The sequence below is a fragment of the Galeopterus variegatus genome, unplaced genomic scaffold (assembly GCF_000696425.1).
Source record: "Galeopterus variegatus unplaced genomic scaffold, G_variegatus-3.0.2 Scaffold4167, whole genome shotgun sequence".
NCBI lineage: Eukaryota > Metazoa > Chordata > Mammalia > Dermoptera > Cynocephalidae > Galeopterus > Galeopterus variegatus.
The window spans coordinates 93413-118548 of NW_007730278.1; the positions used below are offsets into that span (position 1 = coordinate 93413).

Genomic DNA, 25136 nt, shown 5'->3' on the forward strand with positions numbered 1-25136 from the left:
TTATTATTGTTGCCAGTGTAGTGGACCACGGGCTGCCTCCTTGCCAGTTTATCAGCACTGCACTCTCCCGAGTGAGCCACAGGCCGGCCCCTCTCCTTGTCAGTTTAACCCTCATCTCACAGCATAAGAGTTAAGAGATATCTTAGAAGTCACATAGTCCAGTCCCCTAGTTTTTACAGAGAGGGAAACTTAAGACCCAAGAAGGGAATTGACTTGCTAAGGGTCACACCAGTACAAAGCTGGGACATAACAAATATCTCCTAGCTCCCATTCTGATTTTGTTTCCACTGTATTCTTCTTCTTCATTGCTGTTTTTGTTTGTTCTTACTAACCAATGCTAAAAGAGAACATGCCTATTTTTACTACTCCCATCTTTGGCTTTACTTATCACTCCTCTCCACATCTTGCCAACCGGTTTTTATTGAGCACACAGTATGTGCCCTGTACACTGTGAAAGTTCCAAAGTGAATGGATTGCCCCACTTCTTAGGGCTAGTTTATTGCAATAAACAAATAAACCTAAATAATATGCCTAAAGAGCCTATTCAAGACAGTATCTATTAAGTTCTAGATTACAGATTATAAGTGCTACTGTGGTGTCCTGGAGCTGGTTTCTACTGGCTTTGTGCACATTTCTTCCCAGTTTCACAATTGGTGATGTTATACTGGTAGCTTGAAATCTGCTATGGTGAGGGTTATTGGCGAACACTACAGATCAGGTCTTCTCCCCACCAGCTCCCTCCCAAGCGTCAGTACACCACTGGCTTCTAGAATTCAGAGAATGGAAAAGTTGTAGAGATTAGGATTATTAACTGAAGGCTTCCTTGAAACAGAGGGGTGGGAGGGTGCCAAGAGCAAAGGTAGTAGCAGTAATGAGTCTAAAAAGGGTGTGAAAGAGAAAGGATAACTTTGGATATTGATCAGTAAGTGATGTCAGAAGAGGTGTCTGAGGAGGCCCAATAGCCTGCCTCAACCCACCCCTTACCCAGTTCTTGACTCTGCCACAGGAAGGAATTCAAGAGCAGAGTCACAGTAGAAAGTGAGAACGGGTTTAATGTAATGAGTAAGAGATACAGATTTCACAGAGAGAGTGTGGCCTAGCTCCAGAGACTGAGCAGGGCCTGCATTAGGTTTAATATAAAAGTAAGAAATACGTAAAGTAGAGTGCATGCTGGCCCAAGAGAGTGAGTGGCTGCCTGCTGAAAGTAGGCTTAACACAAAAGTAAAGTACACACACCTCAGCCAGCAAAGTAAAGGTTGGCCCCAGGAAAGTGAGCAACAACCCTGCCTCCTGGGATTCAGCTTTTATAGTTTTGCTATCTAATACATATTCATGGTATCTAATGAATATTCAATGAAGGGGTGGTTTCCTGTTATGTAACATAGTCCTGCACATGCTCAATTGGTCTCTTTTTTTTTTTTTTTTTTTTTTTTTAAAAATGACCGATAAGGGGATCTTAACCCTTGACTTGGTGTTGTCAGCACCACGCTCACCCAGTGAGCTAACCGGCCATCCCTATATGGGATCCGAACCCGTGGCCTTGGTGTTATCAGCACCACACTCTCCTGAGTGAGCCACGGGCTGGCCCAATTGGTCTCTTTTTAGATGTAATTCATTGGTCAAATTCTATCACATGCACTTAACATATTCGAGAATATTCTGTGCTCTTTAGTACCCCTAGTGGAAGATCATTCAAAGGACAAACTCTCTTCCACTAAGCATGCTTGATCACTGGGGTCATATAAGCCTGTGTACATTCCTTTTACAGAGCATGCTTAGTTACTGGATTTGCATAAGTCCACCACTTGTGGTCTCAATCTCCCTGTGTTGGTGCTGAAAATAGGTCCAATAAGGAACAGTAACTCTCCTCTAGGAGAGGGCCTAGAGGTGGGGCCTGAGACCTTGGGGAGTAGCTTGAAACCCAGAGGTGTGTCCTGAAACCTGAACCCAGAGAAACTGAGCACCTCCCATTTCAGAAGTAATAGGAAATAAGGTATGGCCTTTTTGAGGAATTTGGACCAGCTGAATTTGGGCAAAAAAAAAAAAAGAAGTCTTCAAGCTGAAGAAGTCATCAAAGAAATATTTTTGGAAAATTAGCAAGGCAACTGCCTACAGAACAAATTGCTGCTACCTGTGATGATATTACAGTAATCAGTGTATGAGGTGTTGATGGAAATGACAAAAAGGAATATATCTAGGAAGTGTCTTGAAATTAGTATGAGAAAAATTAGTATGAGTATGGAGATATTGAGTAATTTAAGGAAGGACTTAAAGACAAGTTACTGAGTGTGGAGGACTGTAGAAGTGTTGCTTCATTGTCAAAAGTAAGAAAGTTGGGAAAATAATCAGAAATATGGGAGGCGGTGGTATAGTGATGAGCATAGCTCCCTTCCATAAATACCGTCAAAGATTTATGTTAGTTTGGCAGAGAAGGTGGTGTATTATTGAGTTATAAGTGATGATGGGACCTCTCAGTCAAAGACCTGAGGACAAAGGAGGGGTAAAGTTATGATAATAAAGATATGGGAGCTGTCAGTGTGGAGCTGATTATTAAAACAGAATGGAGAAGTCCTTCCAGAAAGCAGTACAGAAAAGCAGCAAAGACTGAAACTTGGAGGCCTTTCATAGTGTAAATGATAGGAAGTGGCAAAGAAGACATTAAAGAAGATAAATCATAGAGGTTGGAGATAATTTTGGTGGTATAATGTAAGGAGGGATTGAGTCCTTGTAGAAGGATGAGATCAGTAGAGTCAAATGGCCACAAAGATGTGACAAGTAGAGTCAAATGGGCTAGTGATGAGAATTTAAAAAATGTATTTGTATGCTAGATAGAGATCACTAATGTTGTTAGAGCAATTTTAGTAAAGTCATTGGGGGAAGAAGCTTTATAGTGAAATAAAGTGTGGGTGGTGAAGTGAAGGTAGTAGACACATGCCACTTATTCAATCATTAGAGCTATAACAGGAAGGAGATTAGTATTTTATTTATAGGACCTGTCGAGAATAAGTGAATGTTTTGTCTAACATAGTGGACCCTCAGTGTTACTGTGGCATAATGAGACAGGAATTCTCATCGTCTACTGGTGGACGTGTAAGTTGGTTCAACCTTTCTGGAAAGCAGTTTGTTACATATATTGAGAACCTTGAAAGGATCCATACCCTTTAACCCTCTACTGCCAGGATTTTGTTCTAAGAAAATAATCAGAAGTACAATCAAAGATTAATGTAGAAAACTGTTCATTGAAACATTATGTATAATAGTGAAAAATGGGAAACAAATTCAGCTGTAGGGAATGATTAAGTTCAGATTATATCTTGTGTTGGATGTTATACAGCTGTTGAAAGTACTTTTTAATATCTTGTGATATAGGAAAGATATAGTATTATCTGTTTATGAAAAATAATATGTTGTGCATAAGCATAGGAAAAAGTCAGGAAAGAAATACAAGTTTAACAGACACTAAGTTGTTATCCCTGGGTAGTGTGATTCTGAGTGCTTTTATTTTTCTTCATACCTATTTTTAGCTTCCAAATGTTCTGTAATGAGAAAGTGTTACTTTTATAATTTAAAGTTTTCTTTCGTTTTTGTTTTTAAGATGGGGTAGATGACATCTGGCAGGAAAAAGGCAGTAGAAAGTAAGGTACTAGAGGTTGTGATAAGTTTGGTTACAACATCCTTCAGGAGAGGGATGACAGATGGAAGTGCTCACTAGTTCAGAATGAAGGAGGAGGGGCCGGCCCGGTGGCACACTGCTACAGTGCGCCGCTTGGGAGCACAGTGGCGCTCCCGCCGAGGGTTCGGATCCCACATACAGACCAGTTCCCGCTCACTGGCTGAGCGAGGTGCGGGCGCAACACCGAGGGTTGCGATCCCATTGCCGGTCCTGGTCCGGTACGGGCATGACACTGCGGGTTGCGATCCGTTGCCGGACACGAAAAAAGACAAAAAGGAAAAAAAAAAAAAAAGAATGAAGGAGGACTAGTGTTCCTTGGAGCCTGCAGGAAAGGATGAAAAAACAGATGGAGGTAGTGAATCTGTTTCTGTCACAAAGCCCAAATCATCAGCTAAGGCCTGAGAGTTTCAAATAGCCAATGTTGGTGGGAGGAAAAATCATCACCAAGGAGTGGCCCCCACCTCTCTGTAGTTTGACCACCAGATACATAGAATTGCAAGACTTTTTTGTGTACAGTCTCCCCCAACTTGAAAACTGGCCAGGTTCCAGAAGTTGATTCGTAAATCTGTTTTTGAACACTGACAGTTTTTCCCATAGAAACAGTATTACAAATAATGATTGGGTTTTTGTGGGCTAGCTAGATGCCAGGGTCAATCTGTCTTGTCCATTTTCCTCCCTAGTATTTTTCACATCTCCACGGCCACAGCTATCCTATTTTGTTTACACAACCTACTTGAACTACAATGTTGTGACACCACCAAAAAGGTTTCTGTATTCATGTGTTCCCACACCTGCTCCCTTTACCCCACTTCTGCCCTCACCCCAGGCCTGCACTGCATTCTATGCTCAGATTTATCTTCCTAAAACAGTTATTGTCATTTTACTGCTCAAAACTGCTCTGCCTTTTTGGCAAAGCTTTTTTGGGGGTGTGACAGACAAAAGGATTCTCACTGTCGGGGAGCATGTTCAGCCAACAGTACCCAGAGCCAGAGTGAGTTAGGCCAGTATCATCACTTAGATTCTGAGTCCCAGAGCATCAGCATGGGCCTCATTAAAATGGCAGAGTTAGGCTTGTGAGTCTAACAGATCCAAAAGTCAGTGTTACACCAAAAGTAGGGCAAATCAGTGTTTGAAGCAAAACCAAAAACACCATCCCCTGTTAGAACAGCTGCAGGAAGGAGATTTCAAGCCATTCAGGTCTGATCGTGAAAGAGCTCAGAGCAAGTTTATATTTCAGGTTCGATCATTTCTATTTTGGTCAGCCGTTAAGAGCAGCCTAGCTTTTGCCTCTAAGGTGGGAACTAAGTCAGTGGGTCACTATTCTAATTGAGCTCTGGGTGGGAATAAGAGCTCCAACTTCTCTAACCAACATAATTACCATAACTTAATCATTCTTTTTTTCTACTAGGTCTACTGAACGATTAGAAACATTTGACATAAAATTTTATCATAATTACAAAATACAGTATTAATTGGTGTATGTATATGGACCTAGGTATCCTCAGGATAAGCATGCATCTAGCTTTTTCCTCCTGAAACTTAATTTTAACTCTGATTCACCAAACAAACCTTTAAATTTCCTTATTTAGACTTGCCCTTTTCTATCACGGCAGTCAATATAAGGGTACTTCAAAAAGTTCATGGAAAGATTTGTATTATAATTGTTTTTCCACAAACTTTTTGAAGTACCCTCATATAGTACTAGCAGTACCCTATTTCAATTTTAAAGGGATTAAGTGGGCATTTGTGGGTAGCATGAGAACTACCTAAATATTTAAATTAGAAAATCTTTCCATGGGACATGGAAAAGGAATATTGCTGTCCCAGAACCAGCTGCTTCTTCCAGCCAAGGTCATAGTAGCCACTGGCCTTGTGGAACATTAGGAAAAGGAATGAGGTGGTTGAGTAGTCTCATATCGGTGTGGTAGGATCAGTTCTGGGGGCTGTAGTAATTCATTGTGAGATAATGAGACAATGTCTGTGTTGACCTGTGAGGAGGGCAACCAGATGCTGTGGAAGAGGGATGAAATAAAATCTCATTTTTCCAAAGGGGACGAGAAGGTAGGATGCCTATAGAACAATTCAAAAAGGAATATATCTAGGAAGTGTCTTGAAATTAGTATGAGAAAAAGGCATGTCACCAAGTACTGAGTAGTGTGTTAGAGACTGCATGCTTTGTAAAATCTGAAAGCTGGGCATGTTTTAATATACTTCACAGGAATCCCAAACTTTCCAAGTAACAAATTACTTATTGATATGCAGAAGTTAGAGATAAGGCAGAGCTTATTTTCATCAAATTTGCTGTTGAAAAGAGGATTTTGAACCCAGCCAGAGACATAGGTATTAAGCTCTGCTGCTGTGCTGGGTTTACTCACATAGCCTATATTCAACAGAATTACTTGGGGAATCTTTAAAAAATTATTGATGCCAGAGTCCTGCTCTTAGAAATTGGAATTTAATTGGTCTAGATTAGGCCTGTGCATTGGGGTTTTTTAAGGTACTATGGTGATTCCAATGTGCAAAGTTTGAACTTCACTTTTCTAGAGCTGTGATCCTCAACCTTTAGTATGCATAAATATCACATGGAGGGCTTATAAAAACAGATTTCTATGCCCCACCCCCTGAGATTCTGAAGGTTTGGAGTAGGGCCTGAGAATTTGCATTTCTATGAGGCTCCTAGCTGAGGCTGAATAACACTGTTCTATACATTAATTCCCTCTTATCCATGGTTTCACTTACCTGCAGTTAACTGCGGTCCAAAAATATTAAATGGAAAATTGCAGAAATAAGCAATTAATAAGTTTTAAATTTCATGTCATTCTGAGTAGCATGATGAAATTTAGCACCTTCCTGTCCTGGATGTGAATCATCCCTTTATCTGGTATATCCATCTTGTATGCACTGTCCACCCATTAGTCACTTAGCAGTCTCAGTTATCTCATTGACTTTCATGGTATTGCCATGCTTCTGTTCAAGTAACCCTTATTTTACTTAATAATGGCCCCAAAGCCCAAGAGTAATGATGCTGGCAATTTGAATATGCCCAAGAGAAGCTGTAAAGTGCATCCTTCAAGTGAAAAGTGAAAGTTCTTGATTTAATAAGGAAAGAAAAAAATTGCTGAGGTTGCTAAGATCTACGATAAGTACAAATTTTCTATCTGTGAAATTGCAAAGAAGGGAAAAGAAGTTCATGTATAGTATATATAGAGTTTGATATTATCCATGGTTTCAGGCATCCACTGGGAGTATTAGAACGTATCCTGTGAAAATAAAGGGGGACTACTGTATGTGGTATCAGTCTTCATGTGCCTGGCACACGGTAAGTGCTCAGCAACTGTTGAATGAATATAAGTGTCTATTTGCTTATCGAAATTTAATGTTCTTGTGAATCACCTGGATATCTCATTAAAAATGCAGATTCAGATTCTATAGGTCTGGGGTGGGGACTGAGGGTTTGCATTTCTACCAAGCTCCCAGATGGTGTCAGCCACACTTGAAACTAGCAACATCTTAGAGTGAGACAAGATACATATCATCAAGTATAATTTTCTCATCTCATTTTCACTATGGTACACTAGTCAGATGACCTTCCCCTGCACATCCTTGGTCTACCCTGAATTGGGCACATTTCCTAGTCTACAGCCTCCCGTTCTTTTTCTCTTCCATTCCAGAAGTATGTTGGAGCACAAGTGAGTGAAAGTGACTCACCTTTTTTTATAGAGATAACATCAGATTCTCTCTTTTATTCATATTTAATATTAAGTAAATACAAAATATTCATAAAATATGTATAAGGTAAAAATAATAAGATATAATTAATACCCAAGTATCCATTTTTTTTAAATATATTTTTATTTTGGAATAATTTTAATTTACAGAAAAGTTGCAACGTTTGTATAGAGTTCTGTACATCCCTCATCCAGTTCCCCTAATGTTGACATCTTACATAACTGTAGTGGATTGAATTATGTCCCCCCCAAACTCATTGAAGCTTGAATTATGTCCCCCAAGTTTTATGTATTAGAAACTTAGCTCCTACTGTGACTGTTAAGAGGGTGGGAAATCCTATTATGGTAATTGGAAGGTGGAGACTTGAAGAGGTGATTTGATTGTAGGACCATGCAGTTGAGAATGGATTAAAAATGGTGGTGAGGGGCATGGTTCTGAGGGCTTTAAAAGAGGAGAGTCTGTCTTTCTCGCTCTCTCTGCTTCCACCATCTTCCAATGTGAGACCCCTGGGTCACTGTCACCACCAGCAGATGGACTTTGGACTTCCCAGCCTCAGAAACTGTAAGCAATAAATTTAATTTTCTTTGTAAATCACCCAGTTTCTGTGTATTTTGTTATAAGCAACAGAAACAGACTAATACAATAACTATGGAACATTTGTCAAAACTAAGAAAATTAACATTGGTACATTACTGTTAACTGAAGTACAGACTTTATTCATATCTTACCAGTTATCCAGTGATGTTCAATTTTCTGTTCCAGGATCCAGTCCAAGATACCACATCACATTTAGTTGTCATGTCTCCTTAGTTTCTTCTGGACTGTCACAGCGTCACATTCTTTGATTTTCCTGACCTTGACAGTTTTGAAGGATACTGGTCAGGTCTTTTGTAGAATGTTTCTTAGTTTGAATTTATTTCATGTTTTCTCATGAATCGACTAGGATTACGGGTTTTCTAGAAAAATAAGTGGCACAGAGACTTAAGTCTCTTCCCATCCCACTGTATTAAATGGTACATGATTTATGACTGGAGATTTTATCTTGGCCAGTTGGTTTCTCTCCCATAAATTTACTGTTTTTCCCTCTCTATACTCTGTTCCTTGGAAGCAAGTCACTAAATCCAACCCACTTAAAGGGATTAAGGAATCCAGGAGGGAGGAGTATTTACATGTATTTGGACTTTTTCTGTAAGGAAAATTTATGCCTTACCCCAATTTATTCATTCATCTTATTTTTATTTATGTTAGTATGGACTCATATTTTTTATACTTTGGGTTATAACCTATTACTGCATTATTTATTTTGTTGCTTAAATTATTCCAGTTTAGGCTCTTTTAGATCAGTTCCTGTATCCCTTTATGTGCCTCCATCCTTTTGTTTTTTGAATACTTCCTTACTTTCTGGCACTAAAAGATGTGGAACTCCAGGCTCTTGTATTTTCTCTGCCCCACTGTAGAATCGGCCATTTTTCTCGAAGGAGCCCTGGTTCCTTTTATGGGAGAATGGTATTTAGAAACCAAGGTCTCGGTTCTGGGTGTGCTTATTGCTACTGAAGTTTTAGTGATTCCAGGCCTCCCAGTGGGTAGAGCTAGGAAATACATCTACTGTATATATCCCAACATCTTAGTTGATATTTTAAAATTTGCATATGTTAAAGCTCTGTGTAATGTATTGGCTTTTTTTGTTTTTTTTTCCTTTTTGTCTTTTTTACTGACCGGTAACGGGATCGCAACCCTCGGTGTCGCGCCCGTACCGGGGACCGGCAACGGGATCGCAACCCTCGGTGTTGCACACGCACCACGCTCAGCCAGTGAGCGGGAACTGGTCTCCACATGGGATCCGAACCCTCTGCGGGAGCGCCGCCACGCTCCCAAGCGGTGCACTCTCCAGTGCGCCACCGGGCTGGCCCTAATGTATTGTTTTATGGGTTTTGACAAGTGCTATTTTTTTTTTTAAGTAAATCATTGGCAAACTTCATAGCTAGCAACAGATTACTTGCAACACACCTGCCAACTGATCATGACACTGGGTTAAGAAATGCTGAATTAGATTTTCTTTCTTTTTCTTTTTCTTTCTTTTTTTTTTTTCCTTTTGTGGCTGCTCAGTATAGGGATCTGAACCCCTCATGTTGGTGTTATAACACTGAGCTCTAACCAACTGAGCTAACTGTCCAGCCCAGAATTAGATAATTTTGTAAAGGCGCCTTTCTCCTCTAGCATTCACTGAACCTTCATTTATCATCGCTGTTTCCCAGAGATTTGTCACGTCCCAGGTTACATCACTGATGGTTATCTCCAGGAGGATCTTGAAAGGTTTTGAGAAAAAAAAAAAAATCCCCACCTCTCTCACTGTCCATCATGGGGTTAGAAAGGATTTTTATGGAAAAGAGGGGACTACTAGGAAAGAAGCCATGCTTGAACCAGCCTCATCCTGGCTGACCCACTACAGACTCCAGCTAGCAATAATACTTCCAAGGCACTGGTTTTCAAATTATAAGTCCGCAGACCAGCATTATCAGCATCACCTGGGAAACTGTTAGAAATGCACATTCTCAGGCTGCATCCATACCTACTGAATCAGAAACTCCGGCAGTGAGGTCGAGTAGTCTGTATCACGAGATTCTGATACACACTAAAAAAGCTGATTCTGATACACACTGATGTTTGAGAATCTCGACTCTTAGGATTAGCCAGCCATTTGCCAATCAGAGCCTTAGAGGCAGCTGTGAGGCTTCATTTTGATTTCCTGTTAGGGCCCTGGGGACACCGAACTGGTCAGCCAGAGACAGGCTGCAAGTGCAGCTAGAGGGTTAAAGGGCTATTTTTCTTTTGATCTATATGTTTAGATCTACCAAAGGATGGAAAATTTCTGGCTTGGATGTTGGGATAACATATTCTATTTCTTTGAGATAGAAAAAGAAGTTCTTAATAATGATACTAAAACTTGTTTATGCTTCTATTTTAATTGTAAAATAAAAACCAAGACCACATCATGTACTTCATACTTTTTTTTTTAGAGATAACAGTTTTTTAAAATTATTTTTTACATTGGTCTGTCATTCTAATGTCTATAACAGGATCATATTTGTATATGTTTTAATCAGCATTTATACTTTAGGGAGGTAAGTTATTGGCATACAGTGTGAAGTTTCAGTAAGAAGATTGGGAGGTATTTTCTGATTTAGATAAACCTGTCATGTCTTGAAGTCCCTACCCCCGACTTCCACCCCAGGTACCTCTCTGACCTCAGATTCTATTTCTCTTCCCATTATTCACTTCGTTGCAGCCACACTGGCCTCTTTGTGGTCCTTAGAACCACTTTAGGAAAGAGAACTTCCCTGACTACCCTATCCAACAGTTTGCATACACACCACATTCCAAACACTTAATGTTTATTTTTTTCTCTCTGGCACTTAATATGTTATAACTTTCTGCTCAGTAGAGTGTAACTTCTACTGACACAGATTTTTATCTGTTTTGTATATTGCCTAAAACAGTGCCTGGGACATAGTAGGCACTCAATTATTGTTTGTTGAAGGAGTGAATGAATATCTCCAATGTGCATTTATGTGACTGAAAATAAGTAGGTGTATATGTTAGCATTTTTTGCTTTATTATTATCTAAACTGAACTAAGAGACAACCTGTCTTCTGTTTTGTTCTCCTAACCAGCCTTTGTTCTATTCTATTCCCCTAAATTGCCTCTTTTAATTAAGAGGGATGAGAAAGGGCAATTATCTAAGGAAATAATTATTGATTCCTTTTGTTTTGTCTTAAGAAAGCAGAGTCCTTGCCAACAGCCGGTTAAACTTGTTCCTTTCTGTCTAAGTGCCTGCCAGATAGAGGAATGGGATGGCGTGGTGTGAGATGTAGGTCACATTAAACCAGTGGTTCTCTGGGGAAGATGAAGAAGTCCTAGAGATGGATGGTAGTAATGGTTGCTCAACAATATAAATGTACTTTATGCCACTGAATTGTACACTCAAAAATAGTTAAAATGGTGAATTTTATGTTATGTATATTTTACCACTATTTATTTTATTTTTATTTTATTATTTTTTTTTTTTTAAAGATGACCGGTAAGGGGATCTCAGCCCTTGGCTTGGTGTTGTCAGCACCACGCTCAGCCAGTGAGCAAACCGGCCATCCCTATATGGGATCCGAACCCGCGGCCTTGGTGTTATCAGCACCGCACGGCCCCTATTTTACCACTATTTAGAGGGGGAAAAAAACCTAATTGTTTTCAGAGTAGTCTCGAACCAGCGTAGGAGCATAACCTAAGAACTTGTTAGAAATGCAAATTCTGGGCCAGCCCGTGGCTCACTCGGTAGAGTGTGGTGCTGATAACACCAAGTTCGGATCCTATATAGGGATGGCCGGCCGGTTTGCTCACTGGCTGAGCATGGTGCTGACAACACCAAGCCAAGGGTTGAGATCCCCTTACCGGTCATCTTTAAAAAAATCAGAGTAGTCTCGAACCAGCGTAGGAGCATAACCTAAGAACTTGTTAGAAATGCAAATTCTGGGCCAGCCCGTGGCTCACTCGGTAGAGTGTGGTGCTGATAACACCAAGTTCGGATCCTATATAGGGATGGCCGGCCGGTTTGCTCACTGGCTGAGCATGGTGCTGACAACACCAAGCCAAGGGTTGAGATCCCCTTACCGGTCATCTTTTAGAAAAAAAAAAAAAGAAATGCAAATTCCCAACCTCCACCCCAGAATTATTGATTCAGAAACTGGAGGTAGGTGGCCCAGTGATTTGTGTTTTAACAAGGTGTTCAGCTGATTCTGATAAGCACAGTAGTTTTAGAATCACACATTAAATAATCGTGTCTTAATTATGAGAGCTATGAAAAGCTATTGAAGAGTTTCATAGACATTGCTCATGCCCTTATAACTGCATAATTACCTTTGTCAGAAATTCTGATTGCCTTAGGGGTTAAATTGAAAAGTGCTCTGGAAATGTTTTGAAGATTATTTTAAGTAATGTTTGTAGAAACGAACTTAGCATTTAGAGTGCCTATTGAGTACACTTGCTGCCCCAGGGGCACTGATTTTGTGGTTACCCACATGCAGGCAAAGCTTTCTGGGTTTACAGACCTAGAAAACAAATAAATTATGTCTCTTATGAAAAAAATCAAACTGCAGGTAACCATAAATCTTTACACAAATAGAGGTTCTGACTTCTTTCTGGTATGTCAAGAGTAAAGACCTCTGAAAAGCCATTCCTACATAAAAGTTATGATAAGCCCAAAATTGTCAAAATCAGCTTTTTCAGAACTCTAGAAAATAACCAGCGACTTGTGACTATCTGAGGAGCATTTATACAGGAAAAATGAGTGAATGTGGCTTACCACAGCAAGTCTTGTGGCATTTTAACTTGCACTATTCCTGTCGCCTTTTGTCAGCCTCACAGTAAGCTTGAAAACCAATAGCCTCAAAATCATGGTAACTATGAAAACCAGAGCCTAGCAAGGACTTCAGAAGTTAGAATGGGTTTAGAGCTCCCCAAAACCCCCAGTCCCAGAGAATTACCATTTGACGTGTCTGACAGATAGCTTTTTCCCTGGGGCATTTGTTGAAAACCACTCGTGTAACCTAACATAGAGCAGGTGATAACAATTGGGTCACACAAGAAGCAGATGAAAAAATTTAAAAGGAAAAGCTGGAGCGTGAGATGTTCATTCTGACATATTTTAGGATGTAATATGTGCAGGGCTGTGCACATGCCCCAGGAAAGACCTGAGAAGTCCCTAAGCTCTCACCTCCGACTTGCATTTAGTCTCTGCACAAGAAGGATTTGAGGGGTAAGGCAATGTTGTAAATTGAGGGTAGAAGACATGCTCCAACAGGCACACAGAGCCCTTTGGCAAAGTCTGACAAATTGACTGGTGGAAGGCATTTGAGGCAATCTCTAAGTATTAGCTGACTCGTAAGCTAACTAAACAGAGACTTCTGTGGCCAAACACACAAAGAATACAAGGAGATACTATTAATAATTGTATGCCAAAAAATTATATAAACTAGATGAAATGGACACATTACCAGAAAGATGAAAATTACTGAAACTGATTGAAGAAGAAATTTAAAAATCTGTAAAGCCTATAATGAGTAAAGAAATTGAATTAGTAATTTTAAAACATCCTGCAAGAAAAAAAAAAAAAAAAAAAAACCCAAGCCCAGCAGATGACTTCCATGATGAATTCTACCATTTAAAGAAAAACTAGAATTAACCCTTCACAAACAATTCCAAAAAAATAGAAGAGGAGGGACCACTTTCCAGCTCATATTATGAGGCCTCTTTATCCTAATACCAAAATCAGACTGACGTCTCAAGAAAACTACAGACCCATGTCCCTTATGAGTTTAGATGCAGAAATTCTCAAGAAAATACTACAAAATGAATCCAGCAACATAAAAAAAAAAATTATACACCATTACCAATTGGGATTTATCCTAGAAATGCAAGGTTGATATAACACCTGACTCACTCAACATCAGTCACCATTAATAGAATAAAGGACAAAAACACATAATCACCTCAATAGATGCAGAAAAAGCATTTGACAAAATCCAAACCCCTTCATCATAAAAACACTCCAAAGCTAGGAATAGAAAGGAACTTCCTCAACCTATAAGAGGCATCTAATGAAAAACCCACAGCTAACATCTAACTTAATGGTAAAAACTGAATGCTTTCTCCCATTACATGACAAGGTTGTCTGCTGTCAATCATTTCTGTTCAACGTTGTACTTGAGGTTTTATCCAAAAATTTAGGCAGGAAAAACAATAAATGGCACCTGATTGGAAAAGAAGTAAAACTATCTGTATTCCCAGATGACATTATCATGTATATAAAAAAATCCTAAGGAATACATACATACACACCCTATTAGAATGAATGTTAAGCAAATAATCTGAACATGAAATTAAGAAAAACAATTCTATGTACAATTGCATCAAAAATAAAACATATTCTGAAAATTGCAAAATGCTATTGAAAGAAATTAAAGACCCAAATAAATGGAAAGACATCCCGTGTTTATGATCTGGAGGCAATATTTTTAAGATGGCAATATTCCTACAATTGATCTACCGATTTAATTCTGAAAATTGCAAAATGCTATTGAAAGAAATTAAAGACCCAAATAAATGGAAAGACATCCCGTATTTATGATCTGGAGGCAATATTTTTAAGATGGCAATATTCCTACAATTGATCTACCGATTTAACACAATCCCAAACAAAATCCTGGATGGTTTCTTTGCAGAGATTGACAGGATGATCTGAAATTCATAAGGAAATTCAAGGGACCCAGAGTAAGCAAACCAACCTTTAAAAAGAAGAGCCAAGTTGGAGGATTCTTATCTCCTGATTCAAAACTTACTACAAAGGCATAATAATCAAGACACTGTGGTACTGGCATAAGGATGGACAGATCAGTAGAATGGAATTAAGAGTCCAGAAATAAACCCTCACATTTATGGCCAATTTGTTTTCTGTATTGTGCCAAAACAATTCAATGAGAGAATAGTCTTTTCAACAAATGGTGCTGGGAAAACTGGATATCCACATGCCAAAGAATGAAGTTGGATCCTTTCCACATACAAATATACCAATATTAACTCAAAGTAGACCTCAAACCTAAATATCACAGCTAAAACTATAAAATTCTTAGAAAATAATATAGGAGTAAATCTTTGTGACTCGTATATGACACCAAAGTTGAAGTAACAAAAGAAAAGATGGAGAAATTGGACTTCATCAAAATGTAAAACTTTTATTCTCAAAGGACATCATTAAGATAGTGAAAAGATAACACATGGAATGGGAGAAAATATTTGCAAATCATATACCAGATAAGAAAATTGTATCCAGAATATATAAAGAACTTCTTAGAACTCAACAATAGGGCCGGCCCGTGGCTCACTCGGGAGAGTGTGGTCTGATAACACCAAGGCCCCAGGTTCGGATCCCATGTAGGGATGGCCGGTTTGCTCACTGGCTGAGCGTGGTGCTGACAACACCAAGTCAAGGGTTACGATCTCCTTACCAGTCATCTTTAAAAAAAAAAACAAAAACTCAACAATAAAAAGGCAACCCAGGGGCCGGCCCGGTGGCGCACTGCTACAGTGCGCCAAGCGCTCCCTCCGAGGGTTCGGATCCCACATACAGACCGGTTCCCACTCACTGGCTGAGCGAGGTGGGTGCGCAGCGCCGAGGGTTGCGATCCCGTTGCCGGTCCCGGTCCGGTACGGGCGCAACACTGAGGGTTGCGGTCCGTTGCCGGACACGAAAAAAGACAAAAAGGAAAAAAATAAAATAAAATAAAAAGGCAACCCAGTTTTTTTAAAAACTGGGCATTTCTCTAGAGAAGATATACAAATGGCCAATTAGCACATGAAAAGATTCTCATCATTATTACTCATTAAGGAGAGGCAAATCAAGACCACAGTGAGGTACCACTTCACACCTAATAGTATGTTTTAGTCAAAAAGATAGACAATAACAAATGTAGACTAGGATGTGGAGAAGTTGGAACCCTAATACATGGCTGATGGAAATTGTAAAATGTTGCAGCCACTTGGAAAATAGTCTTGTAGTTCCTCAAACAATTAAAGGTAGAGTTATATGACCCAGCAATTTCATCCTTTAGTATATTCCCCTCCTCAAAATGAAAATATATATTCACTCAAAAACTTGTACACAAATGTTTATAACAGCATTATTCATAATAGCCAAAACATGGAAACCACTCAACTGTCCATCAACTGACTAATGTGTAAACAAAATCTGATATATTTATGCAGTGGATTAAATTTGTCAATAGAAAAGAATCATGTACTGATAAATGCTACAACATGGGTGAACCTTGAAAACGTTATGCTGAATGAAAAAACAAAATCATAAAAGACCACATATTGTATGATTCCATTTATATAAATGTCCAGAATATGCAAATCCATAGATACTGTACTAGCTTCCTAGGATTGGGGGAAGGAGGAAACAGGAGTGACTACTAATGTATTCAGAGTTTTTTTCTGGGATGATGAAGGTCTTATGGAATTAAATAGTAATGATCATTGTGAATATACTAAAAACTACTGAATTGTACATTTTAAAAGTGAATTTTATGATTTGGAACTACGTATCAAAAATTACATTAAAAACCTTTACACAAACATACTCCCATAAGAAGTCCACAGTGGTATCTTTTAAATTATATTCAAAAGTTTTTTAAAACAGCAAGGGGGAAAACTGAGGAAATAATATTTCTCACTAGCTTTGTAAGGTTCACCTCTAATCATTTACTACTCCTCTCATTTCCACTTATTGCTCCAAACTCTGAGGCTACAAACCCACGTGGGAGTTTGGAATTTCAGAGGTACAGTCTTTTTTTATCCACTAGCAAGTTAGCTTTTAACCACAAAGTTGTAAGGGCACACTCTTGTTGCATTAAAGGCAAGTCTTGGGCATTCCATTTATGTCATCCAGAGCATCACAGAGTGCCAGACCGCTGTCAGACTTATCATGGTGCCTTTCTAGCTTTCTTTTCTGTTCCATTCTACTTCACAGTGCTCCCTTTCTTCCTAGGACCCTAAAGCTATTATGTGGTCTCTGACTCTCAGAACCCTGGACTCTCTTGTACCACAACCCCCATACTCAGAATTACTCTCCTTTTCTCCCACTCTCATTGAAACTATTTCTGGCTGTCTTTGCTTTTAATTCTGATTAATTATTGATTCATTAATTAAAATTATTCATGCTAAAGGTGGAAATGCAAATTGCCAACCAAAGATAATTTCTTCTTTTAAGAAGGTATGTATTTCCTAACGTGGTTCATTGAAAAAGCTTAGAAATAGTGACAAACCCAGTGAAAATGAGCCTCCCTAAGGGGTCTCTAAAAACATTTCCTCTTTAAAGGAACCAGAGCTCCTTGGAGGAATTTGTGATTCCAAGTCAGCAACAGGAAACATTCGAAATGAGTCTGGAGCATCTTGTCAGAAAGTAAGGAATCTATCAGTGACAACTGAGCACATATTGAATGGCCTCAGGAGCCAACTTAGAAGAGTTCCCAATGACTAAAGATGAGAATGTTTGAGCATTAAAAAGAATAACTGAAATGGACTGGAGCACATCACATGTTAAAATTCAAGAGTTTCTTAAACTACTTTCAAACAAAAGGAGGTTGCAAGGAAGTCAATTTGTTAGTTTGAAAACTGACAAATAGAGGGAAATAATCAAGCATTTATTCCATATTTCCTATGTGACTTTTACCTTAGTACAGCCAAATGGTTAATAGAATACTACCATTTTACAACCCCTAATGACATCATGGATTTAGGTAACAGTCACCATTGTCTGATAAAAATATTAGATGAAAGGTTGATGGGAACTTTGTAAGGGGTGAATAAGACTGATAGCATCTACTGATCAATCTTAATATCACAAAAAGAGACAAAATTGATGTACGCCTCTTGATGTAATGCAATAGGAAGTACACAGAACCACCTATGACACTCCTGCTAAAAACTTTGACTTGGGCTGGCCTGGTGGCACACTGGATAGTGCGCCGCTTGGGAAGCGTGGCGGCGCTCCCGCCCGAGGGTTCGGATCCCACATACAGACCGGTTCCCACTCACTGGCTGAGCGAGGCGCGGGAGCAGCACCGAGGGCTGCGATCCCGTTGCCGGTCCCCGGTCCGGTACGGGGGCAACACTGAGGGTTGCGATCTGTTGCCGGACACGGAAAAAAGACAAAAAAAAAAAACTTTGACTTGAGTCTTATGCCTCAAAAATCTGTTCACAAGAAATATGGGGGAACTTAAAAAGTTCGTGGAAATTTTCGTATTATCTTTTAATTTTATTTTCTAATGAACTTATTTGAAGTACCCATGTAGAGAAGTTACGAAAATATTTTGGACAACACCATGGGGATATAATCAGCAACTAATAACTAATTATCAGGACTAATAACCTAGTTTCTTCAATAAATAAATGACCAGAAAAGATATTTAAAAGAGGGGGAGACCTATAGATATAAAGAAACTAAGGAAGCATCAACCACATTCAATGTGTGCACCTATTTAGAATAAACCAAAAGAAAAAAAATGAGCCCATTTGGGAAGTTTAATCTTAATAAGATTTGATCATAATATGCTGATATTAAGAAAGTATTTTTAGTTATTAATGATATTCTTGATATGATTTTGAAAAGTTGTTTTGAGATACATATGGAAGTATTTATGGATGAACTAATATAATGTTTGGGATTTGCTTTAAAATCCAGTATGGGGTAGAGAGTGGGTGGGGTTTAGGTGAAACAATATTTAATGGCTGTGTATTGATAACTGTTGAAACTGGGAGGTGAGCACATAGGGGTTTGTAATATTACTCTCTGTATGTGCTTTGAATTTAAATTTTAAAAATAACTACATATATATAAATATATAGTCATATACTTATACATAAATATATAGTTTTTAAATTACACATAATTCATGACTAAAGTTGATTTCTAGTTGAGATTTATGGGTTGGAAGGAGCAAAACTTTCTAGAGCCATTTGCTGACCATACAGACCCTGCCCAGAGTTTACCAGAATAGTACTGACCACTTGGCAACTTGGTGTATCATTCTGGAATGATGCTAATCTTTACCTAAACAGCCTGGATGCCATAATATGAGAGTACTTCAAAAAGTTCATGGAAAATAGAATTAAAAGGTAATATGAATCTTTCCATGAACTTTTTGAAATGTCCTCATATATATGTTGCCACCAGAGCCATTATTGCTATACGACACATGTGAGAAGTACTTACATAAAATTTACAGCTGATAAAATTTTTATGTTGAAAATTCCTAATTTTCTTTTTTTTTTAAATTAATTTATTATTATTATATTTTTACATTCTAAGATGTGGCAGAGCAGTTGGGGTGGAGGAGGAGAGAGGAAGGGGGAGGGGGATAGGGTGGGAGAATGAAGAAGGAGGGAAGGGGGCATGGTTGAGGCCCATGGCACCCCCCTCATTCCAGCAGAGGGGAGTGCCATGTAGGGGCTTCCAGCAGCAGCTCAGTCGTGGCTGGGCTGATGCAGACATATGGGGGGGTGGCTGAGGCTCTCGGCCCCCCAGCATCCCAGCTGGGAAGACAGGATTGCTTCTGGCGGTGCTGACTCAGTGGTCATTGCTGGGCTGGATGCAGATGTCAGGGAGGCATGGCTGAGGTTCTTGGCCCCCCACTGCCCTGGCTGAGGAGGGCACTTCTGGCAGCAGCTCTATGGTTGTCGCTGGGCTGGTTGTGGACATTGGGGGCATGGCTGAGGCCCTTGGCCCCTCCTCCCTGGCTCTGGAGCCCAGGGTGCTTCCAGCAGCAGCTTGGTGGTTTGTCACTGGGCTGGATGCAGATGTCAGGGGGCATGGCTGAGGCCCTCGGCCTGGCCCCCCATCCTGGCTTGGGTGACTGGAACACTTCTGGCTGCGGCTCAGTGGTTGTCACTGGGCTGGATACAGACGTTGGTGGGGTGTGGCTTAGGCCTTCAGCTTCCACTCCAGCCTGGGAGCCCAGGGTGCTTCCAGCAGTAGTCTGGTGGTCGTTGCTGGGCTGGATGTGGATGTTGGAAGGGCATGGCTGAGGCCCTCAGCAGCCCCACCCCAGCTCAAATTTTCTAATTAGTAAACAATTATATTTTAAAACAGCATCAAGCATAGTATACCTTAAACATGGTATGTGTATCTTACATATAGTATAGTATATTCATTTTCTAAATGAACTAATTTTTATAAATGAAATATATAACGCAGGCATTTCTTATTTTGAGAAAACATTAAGTTTTCTTTCTTTTAAAAAAGTTTCTCTCTTTTCTAGGAAGTTGTTTTAGGTTATGTGAAAGAGATGCTCTGTCATCCCTAAGGCTTACCAGAAACTCTGATTTGAAGAGAATAAACGGATTTTGCACCAAATCACAAGAAAGTCCCAAAGCTCCATCCCGTAAGTTTTTATTGGTTTTTCCATTTATGGAGTATAGGTAGCTCCCAAAGAATAGGACAACTTGGAATCAAAAGAACCTAAAAGAGAGGTAGTCATAGGGGTTTCTACATCATATCCTGTCATGTAGTTCAGGCCTCTCATATTGTACTTATATTGGTTGTGCGCACACAACAATGTCTTTATTTTCCTTGTTTGTCATTCTCATCTCTTTTTTGCCTCAAGGGTTGGACTGGAGGTTTTATAGGACTATAGATGCACCAAAGTAAACAGTAATCTAGAAATAATCTTTTAAGGAACACCAGATATGAACCAAATTAAGAAATTATGTTTTGGGTAAAATATAACCAGGTCTAAGCTCTGGTTTGGGCATTGACTTTAGCCATATTCTGTCCTTTCCCTATCTCAAACATTCGTCACTGTCAACACTATCAGAAGAAGGGGCATAATACATAAACTGTAGGGTCCTTGGTGATACTTGCCTGTTGCTTTTTCATAGGAGTACACTTGGGCCAAGCAGGAAAGGAAACCATCCCCAAAGAATACTTATCAGAAACTTAAAAATAGCCTGGCCAGTTAGCTCAGTGGGTTAGAGTGCAGCCTTGTAAAACCAAGGTCAAGGATTTGGTTCCCTGTACTAGCCAGCTGCCAAAATAAATAAGTAAATAAATAAAGAGCTTAAAAAAACTTATACCCTTTGACCTGGTGTTTCTATCCTATCTACAGGATTATTCTAAAAAATAATCACTATATGTGGAAAAAGCTTTGAGTATAAAGATGCTCCCATTTTTTATTTACAAGGGTACTTCAAAAAGTTCATGGAAAAATGGAATTGAAAGATATACAAATGTTTCCGTGAACTTATTTATTTTTTTTTTTTTAAAGACGACCAGTAAGGGGATCTTAACCCTTGACTTGGTGTTGTCAGCACCACGCTCACCCAGTGAGTGAACCGGCCATCCCTATGTGGGATCCGAACCCATGGCCTTGTTGTTATCAGCACCGCACTCTCCCGAGTGAGCCACGAGCCGGCCCTTCCATGAACTTTTTGAATACTCCTTGTATAATGGGAAAATTAGAAATAAATCTAAATGTCATATAACCAGGGAATGATTAATTAATATATGTTAAATCATTACCTATGACAAGAGAATTAGGGACAGTTTTGATTTTTTTCTTCTTTCATGTCTATAGTTTCTAAATTGTCTTTTGTGAATATATATTACTTAAACTTTAAAAAAAAAAAAAACTATAAAGAGAATTGTGCCAAGTGCTGGAAGGATTAAAAGACTATAGCAGCCTATTTCTGTACTTCTAAACCTGTTTTCTTGCCTTTGTTTCTTTCTGTAGTTTTTTCCTTGGAGTTTCCTGTTCCTTTTGCTGTTGCTTTCTGGTTAGGTGAAAGGAACAGCATAAGCAAAGGTGTGGTGGTGGGAATGAGTGGGACATGTAGGTTACCAGTCAAGGAGATGGTCTGTCTGTAAGAGAGATGTTGTCAGTGGATGGAATTTGGATTGAGATTGTCTCTGGGGTCCCATCTAATTCTGACACCCTGTGATTCCCTAGCTTTTTCTGCTCCTTGTCTTCAGTGACTTCCCCTTTCTTTGAAAGACTCTGGCTCCCTTAGTCTTTGGTCCTGTACTTTTTTTGTTCATCTCCCTCTTTGGCATACTCCATCTCCCTCTGCTTGCCTCTTCTGTCCCCTTTCCTGGGTCATGCCCCAAGGCTCGGCCCTCAGTGGCTCTCACTTTGCACTGATGTTTATCTCTACTCCTGAATTATTAATGAAACCTACTCAGATGGGATAAATTCCCTTCAGACTTAACAAATCTAAAATAGTATTCATGCTCTTTCCTTCCCTAACTGGTTCTTTTCTCAGTCTTCTTTTGGTTAAAGAAGTCTTAGTCACCCAAGTTGGAGGTTCTTCATGATTCCTTCTTCTTTGTCTTAACTTAATCAATCTCGATTGTTTCAGTCATCCTCAGACTGACTTCTGCGTCTCTCTTCCCACTGCTGAGACTCTGGTTCAGATCACATCTCTTCACCCCCGTATTAAAACCTCCTACTTGGACCGACCCCGTGGCTCACTCGGGAGAGTGCGGTGCTGATAACACCAAGGCCTCGGGTTCGGATCCCATATAGGGATGGCCGGTTCGCTCACTGGGTGAGTGTGGTGCTGACAACACCAAGCCAAGGGTTAAGATCCCCTTACCGGTCATCTTTTTAAAAAAATAAAAAAAAAAAACCTCCTACTTGGACTTGTTGTGCCCTATCCCCACTTTCTGTCTTCCATCCATTGTGCAGATTAATCTTCCTAAAGCATTAACTTCTTCCTTGCTTCAAAATGTACAGTAGTTCACAAATCAGGTCTAAACTCCTTAGCCTGGCATTCAAGGTCGTTTATAATCTGATCTTACCTTACCAACTTCTTTTTATTCTACAGAAGTCAGACAAGTTCCCCACTGTTCCCTTCTTAGTTCATTCTTACCTTCATATCTTTGTTCATGGTGTTCTTTCAGTTTTCAATGGCTAGGGCTTAAATTGTGAAATAATGTTTTTATTTTGCCTCGGTCCTCATGGAATTTTGGAATTGCATTTGAAAAATGAGGCAACCTAAGAAATTCCATTTAAATGAAGCTGTAATTAACTTGAAGTTTTTCAGTGTCTCTGTTTAGTAAATAGCTAAAAAGCACCAATAGCATATCTCTGTTGCTAAATTTGAGAGTCATAATCTCAAATAAGTAAGATTTCTTGTCTGGTTTTTCTCTAGACACTTACAGCCACAGAGTGCCATTACACAAACCTACAGATTGGGAGAAGAAGATCCTGATATGGTCAGGTCGCTTCAAAAAGGAAGATGAAATCCCAGAGACTATCTCGTGAGTGCTGATCTTATGGTTGTAAGCAGGTTTCATTTCCCACTGATCTGTTTTAAGGGAAAAGCAGTTCCTTTTAGCTCTGACTGTTTAAAACCTTTTAGCCAAATTTGAAAACATTTTTCACTTCTCTGTATGTTTTGTCTTTGTCAAGTACCTGGAATAAAAATCAGTGCTGGAAAGCCTAATTTTTATCACTGGTATGTTATGACTAGTAAAGAGCTGTCAGGTACTTTGAAGTCAACTGATTGTTTGATTTCATCTCCTAGCTACAGAAATGTGACTAAACAATGATGTCCACTTTTATAAATCTGAGTATATCAATTAGATACCAGTGATAATAACTATATTCTACCAAATCCACTCAAGTATTCAACCTTAGGCATAAAAGTATTTAAATGCAACACATTCTCTTTCTGGGATTCAGGAAGCAGTGCCTCCTGTCACCAACTTCCTTAAACCTAGCTTTGACTGGGATCTTGAGACTTCAGGTTTTGTAGATGATGAGTTCAGATTCCTCCAACCCAAGGTTTCTCAACCTCAGCACTATTAACATTTTGGGCCAAATAATTCTTTGTAGTAGGGGAATGTCCTGTGTTTTGTAGGATATTTAGCAGTATCCCTAGCCTCTACCCTCTAAATGCCAGTAGGACTCCCTCAGTTGTGATAATCAAAAATGTCTGCAGACATTGCTAAATGTCCCTGGAGGCCAGAAACACTTCTGGTTGAAAACCAGTGCTCCAGCCTCATGCTAAAGACCCTGACTGGTTGGCATATTGGCCAAGAGAGATTCTGAGAAATAGATGCCATCTCCCCACAGGCTGGAACACTGTGGGGCATATATTAGTCTGTTTCTGTTGCTTATAACAAAATACCTGGAATTGGGTGATTTATAAACAAAAAATTTATTGCTTACAGTTTCTGAGGCTGGGAGGTCCAAAGCCCAGGGAACACATCCGGCGAAGGTCTTGGTGGTGGCGACAGTGATGGCAGGGTATCACACTGCAAAAATGATGGAGCAGAGAAAGCGAGAGACTAACCTCATTCACTCTCTTTTTAAAGCCCTCAGAACCACGTCCATGTCCGCCATTGTTAATCCATTCATCATGGCATGGTCCTACAATCCAATCACCTCTTCAAGGCCCCACCTTTCAATTACCATAATAGGATTTCCCACCCTCAACAGTTACAGTGAGGATTAAGTTTTGGGGGGACATTCAACCCAAGGCAGGGCATCATCCTATTCAGAGACAAGGACTTTGGACAAAGCTCCTGGAAGTTCCCTTCCAGCATGAAACTATTCCTGGGCTTTTGTTTTCAAGTCATGATTGAAAAAGATCTGAGGTTCATTCAGGATATCTTTTCCAGGAAGATAGGTAGTGTTTGCTTTCTATTTACAACAGGTTTAATAGAGCCCTCTGCTTCTGCCAGTCAAATTAGGCAGCACATCATTTTTACTAGAATTATTTCAGCAGCACAGATCTGGTCCTTCTTAGCTCTAGTGACCATCTACTCTCCTGGGAAGTAAAAGCACACCAGATTAACAATGACATCAAGTCCTTGCCTATGCCCTAATTTCTTCCTGAATAACCCAGCAGAAAACAAGCTGATATATACCCATGGCGTTAATAGATGCTGTATAGACTTTGCTGTGGAACCACCCCTAGTCTGACTCAGAGTTGGTTCCAAGATCCCCTCAGGCTCAAAATACAGTCAGTCCTCTGTACCCATAGATTCCATCTCTGTGGATTCAACCAAGTGCAGATTGAAAATATTTTTTAAAACACTGCATTTGTGGGCCGGCCCGGTGGCGCACTGGAGAGTGCGCCGCTTGAGAGCGCGTCGGCGCTCCCGCTGAGGGTTCGGATCCCA

The 25136-nt window shown here is 39.7% G+C and overlaps 1 protein-coding gene across 2 annotated transcripts in view; it reads left to right on the forward strand.

The window, feature by feature from the left end:
* FAM162A (family with sequence similarity 162, member A) overlaps positions 1 to 25136 on the forward strand; it is a 34110-nt gene that overhangs the window by 3662 nt on the left and 5312 nt on the right. The window contains exons 1-3 of one of the 2 annotated variants that reach the window (XM_008586885.1): positions 6910 to 6992; positions 20269 to 20391; positions 23159 to 23267. In XM_008586885.1, the coding sequence (XP_008585107.1) occupies positions 6977 to 6992; positions 20269 to 20391; positions 23159 to 23267 (248 nt within the window). In that variant the 5' untranslated portion in view covers positions 6910 to 6976. Of the gene's footprint in view, positions 1 to 6909; positions 6993 to 20268; positions 20392 to 23158; positions 23268 to 25136 lie in introns of those variants that run through there. The other variant, XM_008586884.1, reaches the window with a different exon arrangement.